The sequence below is a fragment of the Populus alba genome, chromosome 14 (assembly GCF_005239225.2).
Source record: "Populus alba chromosome 14, ASM523922v2, whole genome shotgun sequence".
Classification (NCBI taxonomy): domain Eukaryota; kingdom Viridiplantae; phylum Streptophyta; class Magnoliopsida; order Malpighiales; family Salicaceae; genus Populus; species Populus alba.
Window position 1 is genome coordinate 15,211,379 of NC_133297.1, and position 8,777 is coordinate 15,220,155.

At 29.5% G+C, this 8,777-nt stretch overlaps 1 protein-coding gene across 1 annotated transcript; it reads right to left on the reverse strand.

The window, feature by feature from the left end:
- Positions 1–1,617: 1,617 nt before the first annotated feature.
- LOC118034961 (GDSL esterase/lipase At2g42990-like) lies at positions 1,618–6,330 on the reverse strand. Its single transcript, XM_035040458.2, has 3 exons — positions 5,819–6,330; positions 5,162–5,654; positions 1,618–1,988 (listed from the first exon to the last, which is right to left on the reverse strand). The coding sequence occupies exons 1-3, from the start codon at positions 6,191–6,193 to the stop codon at positions 1,798–1,800; spliced, it is 1,059 nt and encodes a 352-aa protein (XP_034896349.1). The 5' UTR covers positions 6,194–6,330; the 3' UTR covers positions 1,618–1,797.
- Between the last annotated feature and the right edge of the window lie 2,447 nt (positions 6,331–8,777).

The following is an 8,777-nucleotide window of genomic DNA, read 5'->3' on the forward strand; positions in this document are numbered from 1 at the left end:
ATATAAGAGAAATTGAAAAAAAAAAGATTAAAATAAATAAATAAATCACTATTATAGTCTATAGTGATCAGCGAGAGGCACTACAGTGAAAATCTATTGTTCAAAAACCTTAAGCATTTTAGTTACTTTAATGGGCTAAACTCATGAAACCTAGGGATCAAGCTACACATAACCAAGTTCTAGGCATGCGAGACTAAGGGTGTGTTTGGTATTGTGGTTGCTGTTGTGGTTGTGGTTTTAAAAAAGTTGTTTTATAAAAAGTACTTTTAGTTGAGGTTGGTTTGAAAAAATATATGTTTGGTTAAAACTGTGGTTGAAATTGAGGTTGAACAAAAAGTAGTTTAATGTGTTTAGTTAAAAAAATGCTTTTCAAATTGAGGTTATAAAATAATTAAAAAATACTTTTAATTTAAATATTGTAGATTTAACTACCATTATTACATCATGAAATAAATAACTATATTTTTCATGATTTCTTAAGAACACAACAATAAAAACTGAATTTTTTGTTACTTCATCAAGTGATCTCCTTCTAATTTTTTGAATAAAACAAAATTAAAATAAAAATAAAAAACTGAATTTAATTTTTTTAACTGGGTCTGACACAACAAGAACATAATTGGAATTGCGATCAAATTCCACAAATGCTACGTCATCATGCTATATCCTTCTAATTTATGTAGTGTTATTAAATAATAGTTTTTTTTTAACTAAAACTCAATTTTTTAAAAAAAAAATTACAATTTCATTACGTACAAAATTTATTCGACAAAAAATATAGTTTTCATGATTTTTTGAGCATGCAATAAAATTAGGTAAAATATTATCAGGAATAAAATTGAGATTACAGTATAAGTAAATTTAATTCACCTTAAACTAATTTTTTTTTAAAAAAAAAAATAGTGTTCACGTTTACATGAATAGTGCGAGTGAAATCACTGGTTTTTTTTTAATTGCACTGATTTTTCAGAAAAAAAAAAAAAAAAAACTTTTCTTGGTTTTTCGAAATTTTAAAAAAAAAAAAACTAAAAGTCTGATTTAAGTTTAGGGAACAGTGCGAGTGAATTCACTCGCACTGTACATTGTAAACTTTTCTTGGTTTTTTGAAAGAAAAAAAAAACCGTTGTTTAAGTTTAGGGAACACTGTTCCAGCGTTTTTCCTTCAGGAGAAGCAGCATTTTGCTGCTTCTCCCAAACCGCCGTTTCAATTAAAAAATGAGTGGGCCCTACCAGTCAAAAGCAAGTTTCATTTTGTTACCAAACAAAAATTTACGTGGCTGCGGGTGAACCTCACCCGCAGCCACGTTCCCAAATGGCACCTAAGAGTTGATAGACCCAGGATTTACAGCCTTTGAACATGGCTCATGCCTTAATACTTGAAATAAATATTTATTTGAAAATGTCGTTCTAATTGGTTTTTAAAATATTTTTTATATTAAAATACATGAAAATAATTTTTTTTATTTTTTAAATTAACGTATCGAAATGAATTCAAAATACATAAAATAATTTAATTTTTCACAAAAAAAAATTAAACTTTTAAAAAATACAGTTTACATGGCGTTTCACATTCCCAAAGATGCGAATACATGTAAGAGATGCTTATCCAAAGTCATGATGGACCGCTCAATTGTCAAGCACCTTATTGTAATTTTAATTCCATTATATGTTACTATAAAGTCTTACAAATAAACAATATTTCATTACATTATATTATATTCTTCATCAAATCATCTTGGTCATTACATTGCATTACCTTACACTACTACAACTGCTCTGTCGAAATCCATTGATACTTCATTGAAATTCTGCTAAAAGTATGGGAATTAATTTCTGGGAGATTATTTGATTTGTTTTCTCTGTGGGATGGAAGGAATCCCAAAATACATATTTATTGGCGTCTCGACATGTAATCGAATGTTCATTGCAAAGGTAACTCATTTCGAATGTTCCCGTGGCACAACACGCCATCCCTGTCACCTGGAATCCTGCCGATCAACAAACAAAAACACATTCAAACATCAAATAGTTCTTGTGGAGTTTGCCGGCAATTCCATTTCCAGTACTCTTACTTGCCTCACCGAAGCTCTGAATATATATATATATATATATATATATATATAGAGAGAGAGAGAGAGAGAGGTGTATTTTCATGGATCCTTGATTTTTCCACCTACGCATGATTGGGTTTCTTGCATGAAAAAAGTTAAATAAGAATATATATTGTAGTTGTAAGCCCTAACCTGAAACCTAAGCCCTTTTAGGTCACTATATTGTTTCCAGATCGACAAGCTGACCTGGTTGATAATTACAGTAATATATAATATCAAAGGAGTAAAATTAACTTGTATAATATGCGTTGGAAAAAACAAGGATCAAGGTTCGAATCCTACATTAACAAATTTGGTTTTGTTCTTTTTTTTTTTCAAATTAAATCAACATTTTGATCCGAATGGATTCTTGACTGTATTTGACTCCTAATTGGTCTAATTACAAAATCATATGTTTTATATTGCTAAGTTTTCAAATTAACTTTTCGAAGCCTAATTTGACAACTACACTTTGTACATGCAAGAATGCAAAAGCAGCACTAATATTAAATGTGTGGATGAGAGCATAACAATAATAATTTTTTTAAAATATTTTTTATTTAGAAATATATTAAAATAATATTTTTTTATTTTTTAAAAAATAATTTTTTATACCAACATATTAAAATGATCTATAAATATTAAGAAAATAAATTTTAAACGAAATAAATTTAAATTTTGATGAAAAGTAAGTTAATTAAACCGCCTAGCTAAGATTATGTGTAGAGAGATGTAGATATGCTACAAGTTAAAGTAGGTGAGATTCAAAGTTTTAACCTCATAAATAAATAAATATTTTATGATGACTTGGTTTATAGTCAAATTACTAGTGATATGAATGAAAGAATTTATATCAATTCAGATGAATTGTTTGCTTATTTTCAATATAAGAAAAAAAAAACATGTAAATACATAAAATATAAGATCAAACTAAAACCTTAAAACACAATAAACATGTTTGAACAAATTGCATAAACAAAATTTAAACTATATTATTTCAACACTTACTTATTGATCAACTTAGAATCCAATTTAGATGAAGATCTTTTATTGTTAATGAGTAATCATTTGATGTTAAAGTATTATTCATTTCTTGGTACAGACAAAATAATTACATTCAGCCTCCTAGAATTTTAACAACATCACATTAATTAATTGCACTGCTAAACAATGTGCAAGAACATAGGAATTATGACTCAAAACATCTTTATAACAAAACTTAAGCTCTAATGAACTACTTTTTGGTATATAAAATATATCTCTTACAACCCTTTAATCATTAAACTTGATATAATGATTTAAACTTGAAAACTCTTAACTTGACTATTTAATTACTTTAAATTTTAAATTAAATTGAATGAAAGCTGCTCTAACATAATTTTGTTGACTGAAAAGATTAAAAAAAAAAAAAAAAAAAAAACATATCAGATTCACCTTAAATAACCATTCAAACTCATGGCCGGAATTATGGATTCTACTAAAGAAAGGGACTGTTATTAAAGCACGTGGGTCTGGGTCTCGCGGTCCTAGCCATTCCTTCGCTTTCTTATTTTTTTTTTTAAAATTAGGTGACAAGTCGTTTCAAAGCAAATATTGTTATCAGCAAGAATTAAACATGCGACCTTTATATAAGAACCCATGTGCTCCCTAACTATGCTACAACATGAAGTTGTTATAAAACTATTTAAAAATATATATTAGCCCGGTTCACTATTTATATGAATAGTTAAACCGACTCCAGTTATTTTAATTGAGTTTATAATTGAATTTTTCTATATATTTTTTGTAGTAAAAAGGTGTCCTCGAACGCATTGACACTAACTCTAACAAATCTCCGATCGTTGACCATTCCTCTACATCAATGGCTCTTACATCAAAACTTGAGCTTGTTCATAAACTAAGTTTCTGGTTTGCTGCATTCTTTTCAATATAGCTCTAGAAGCAATCAGATAACTCAAATAAGGACCGCATCGACGTTCTACATCCAGTAACGAAGTCAGAATTTTTTAAATAAAAAGATAAATTAATAATAAATATTTAATATTATATGTAATATAAACATGTGTTATATATATATAAAAAAATTAATTTGAAATATATGTATCAACTCAATTCAAGTAAAATTAATTTTAAAATAAAAAAAAAACTTATATTATAATTATTCTCTTTAAGATTTTATATTTTAAAACTGCTTCATAATAATTTTATTTTTCATCCCATTAAAAATATTTTTTTCAATATATACAACAAACTTTCATTTATCTATTTCTAAATCTTTCAAGGATTAGGAAAGTTTTTGGCAATAATTATATGCTGGCATATGATACATAATATTTAAAATCATAGCTTAAAAGGATTATCACAAATTAATTTTGTTCTTGCCGACTTGTTTTATAGAAGTGAAATAAACATAAATATTAAATGTTTTCTTTTTAATTTATCTATTATGTTTCTAGTTTTTTTAGTTGTCCTGTACTTCATTTTTAATCACTAGTAAATTCATTACCATCATTTTTTATATAAAATTTATAGCAAAATAATTATCAATTCATCAAAATTTATTTTAATTTATATCTATTAGCATATAATATTACAAATACACATATTAATTCAACAAACCCATAAATTATTATAAACCTCAATATTTTCAATAACTAATTATAAAAAAATAAAACTAAAATTAAAATTGTTTAGGGTTTAGAAATAAATTTTATAGAAAAAAAAGGCAGAAACAATAAATAAAATAAAATAAAAGTTTTGATCAATTAGTAGCTAAAAAAAAATTAACCTTGTAAAATTATTATATTAATATTTTAATATAAAAATACTTTGAAAAATAAATGGCCCCTCTTTTCATTGTGGCTCCACCACTGCCTCGATCCAAGAAAAGTTATTATTCCTGGATAAAAAGCATGATGACTAAGAACATACGAAAGGATGAGTAAATGATATGATGCATCATATCATAAATATTTGGGGCGTTCGAATTTGTGAAGCATGCAATCGTTTTGTCACAAATCAAAACGAAAGTATCATATGCAGTCCTCGTGTGAAAGCGGAGTAAAGCTTACCATATGCAGCAGGAGTTCTAATGATTTGATCGAAAGTATCATATGCAGTCCTCGTGTACAACAACCTGAGTCCAGGAAGCTCCCTCTTCAGTTGCGATGCCAAACCTTCTAATTTCCCATTAAATTCCAGGGCCACATCATTATATTCTTGTAAGCAGTCATGTTGACCCATGATATTCGTCGTCCTCTCCAATGGCAGACACCCCATTGGAGGAACACCGGTTAAAGATATTTTCCGACCACCGAGATGATAGAGTTCTGTGATGAAATCTCTAGCAAGCCCAACTAGAAAATCCTCATATTGTCTGACGGTGAATTGGGATCGCCTGGTTGGAATTGTGTAGTAATTTTCGAGGAAATCATTCGTTCCCAAGCTCATGAGGTACAGAGCCTCGCTAAATATCTCCTCCGCCCTCCGGTCTCCGACGTAGGCTCTCAACTTATTCTGGTAATCCTTGTAGTACTCCAGTTCCTTCCATAAGGGTATCACATTCTGCAAGCACATACGAGCCAGGGATAGATTTGAGTTGACATTTGAACGGCACCGTATATAGTATAGTAATAATACTGATGATATTCATAAGAACAATATTCCTGACAGAACAAAACCTGACAAGATTCAAACGGGAAATTTCTGTATTTTGGGTGGAGACTTACTAGCACACTAGAGGTTGCATTGTCATAGCCAGTCCCTGCAGAAGCAAAGCAAACACCAGTGGCAAAATCTGAAATGCTATACAGAGGATCCAAGTAAGCTGGCACTGCTGGCTTGAGACCAAACGCCTCAGAAATGAAGTCGGGAGGTATGCGGCCATTGCAGAAACGTCCGGTGGGGAGCCCGCCTTCGAAATCGCGGCCATAGGGCTTGAAATTGCTCTTGAGAAAAGTGGAAATCACATTGTTGTTTCCAGCATCAACAGATGAATCTCCGAACACTATGATTGCCGGGACCTTAGCTGTCGTTTCTGCAGCTAGAGCTAGGAGTAATATTATTTGTATGGAGAAGAGACCAAGAACATGCATGCAACCCATTTCTCTGTGGTTTCTATATGCTCTTCGCAAGCTTAAAAATAGAATCCTGGAAGGTGATGGGCATGTGGAAATTAAGATTACGAAGGACGTACAAGGGGAGGTTTTATGGGGAATAAATATGAAAGAGTTCGGTTGGTGGCTTTAATGGCTGCAGATGTTGCAACAAAATTTAACAGTTTGCATGTATTAACCTGTATTCCGGCTCAGCATTTATAGGAGCTACGTCCACTAGATTTTCAGTACCGGAGTGTTGAAAAAGAATATCTATTCTGAAAGGGGTGACAAAATCTTTATTAGCTGAAAAGTAATTTTTTAAAAAAATATATATAATTTTAATAAAAAATAAACTCTTAAAAAGTAAAAATATTTTTTGTTATTTTATAGTATCATGAAAAATAAATTAAAAAGTATTTTTTTAGTGTTTAACTATGTTATGGAAAATAAACTGTAAAAGTTTTAATTTGTTTTGAAGTTATTAAAAGAATGAGGATCAAATATTACAGATAAAAAAATTAAAGGATGAAATTGAAGACAAAATCTAATTTCATAAATGATTTCAAATAAAATAAATAACAATCAAAATGATAAGGACTGGATTTAAAAAAAAAAAGTTGAAAGATGATGAAATTAAAAAATATATATATAATTTCATAAATTATTTCAAATAAAATAAATAATAATAAAAAGAATATGGATCAAATCTGATAGATAAAAAAAATCAACTAAGAAAATAATAAGAGAAAATAAAATAAAAATAAAAAGAATGGGTACCAAAATTAATATAAAAATCAAATTGTAATGAATAAAATTAAAAACAAAAATCAAAATAAAATATATAGCAATTAAAATATTGATGACCAAATATGATATACTCAATAAAAAAAAATATTTCTAAATTTTTTATAATTTCTGAAAAAGTATTTTTCATGCAAAATAAAGAAAAAACATTTTTTTAAAAACCAAGTTAAGATTTTCTTTAATTGAAAAATATTTTTTATTAACACATTTTTCTAATAAGAAGTAAATATAAAATAAAAATTAAAAAATATTTTTTATAAAACAAATGACATCTAAAATTTTTTTAGAATTGCATCCAAGTTTGATAAAATACCTTATGGAAATACAGCATGTACTTGTTTAGTAATTTGTTTGATCATAAGTATATGATATATAATATTTGAGGTTATAATAACAAGGTATATTTTTTAAAATAAATCAAAATAATTTATTTTTTTTCAAAATTTATTTTTAGCATAATCGATCACTTCAAAATAATTTAAAATCATATACAGTTCTTTTAAAACACACATTGATCCCGTCACGCTTAAACCACTAATGTTCGATATACAACTTGGGAAAAAACAAGCAGCTGAGTTTTGTTCGACGATCAAATTATTTGCAAATGCCAGTTGATTCGGAGACAAAAGGAGCCGTTTAATCTGTAGCAAAATATAATGTGCTTGAACCATGTGGCAAAATAAATTGAAAGCATCAAATGAATGGACCAGTCCTTTATTTTGACAAATCTCTCGAGATGTGGGCAGGGCTTGGTTAAATATCTGTGTTGTTGGAAACGCCAAACCAACGTATTAATTATTGTTATAAATAGAACGCAAAAGCAGTTCGATCGAGTTATGATTTCTATTTCGACTTTGTAACTAGACTCGACCACCAGATGAAAAACTGGTGGAGAATCAACGCCGGTAGTTTTCGTGGAAGAAGAGGCGGAGGAACGCCGTGGGGTTCTAGAGACAAGCCCCGCGACGACAGCATGCATGTATCCGTATCCTATTAGTTGCATGTCTTAAATATTTGTTGTCAGACAAGGTGCCCTCAGAGATTGGAATCCTCGTACTTTTAACGTTCGGCAAACAACAAAATTGATCCAGTGTATTTAACTAGAGTTCATTCTCCTCTCCATCTCGGGATAAATTATTCAAATCTCTCCTGAAATTGTTGTTTCGAGGGACTTTTGTTGTGATGTCGACAAGTAAAAAACCAGGCGACATCTCTCGACGTCCTTCTATGCATCCAGCCATTTGGGTGAAGCCGTGAAGAGGAATTTCATAACTATATTTAAACAAACACGAGGTAACGGTGATCTTCGACTTCCCATGTCCTAACATTATTTTTACTCTATTAACGATGGATACAGTCGCTGTGCTTGGACATTGTTGGTCCTGAAATGATGGAGATGATGGAGAGGTAGAGAGTTAGACTTCTCATCCTCCCTTTTTCAGGGAAGTCACGTGATCTTGGGTGGGTTACCAAGTGTATAAACAACCCTAAAGCATTCATACAATGAAGGCATAACAGTCTCTCCGCCATTACACAAAATCCTTTCTTTATTTTGCGTTCTCTCTATTTTCCTTCTCAGCAATCCATCAACTCAAGTATTGGAAAGTACACTTTTTTTTTAATCAAATGTAAAAGTATAATAGATGAAAATGAGACAGGTCAGGAAACTAGCAAGTTCTAAAAATTCAAATAATATCCTAGTAAAATGATTATATACCTAAAAAAAATTTGAAGAACAACTTGAATATCATAAGATGACTTCAAAGCTGAGTTTTAGCTAATGAAT

Bases quoted from the DNA above. Each gene is read 5' to 3' on its own strand.
- LOC118034961 (XM_035040458.2), bottom strand. From the start codon at position 6,193: ATGGGTTGCATGCATGTTCTTGGTCTCTTCTCCATACAAATAATATTA. The intron at 5,655-5,818 runs GTAAGTCTCCAC...ATGTGCTTGCAG, and splicing joins ATGCAACCTCTAGTGTGCTA to AATGTGATACCCTTATGGAA. The intron at 1,989-5,161 runs GTAAGCTTTACT...GTTGATCGGCAG, and splicing joins TAGAACTCCTGCTGCATATG to GATTCCAGGTGACAGGGATG.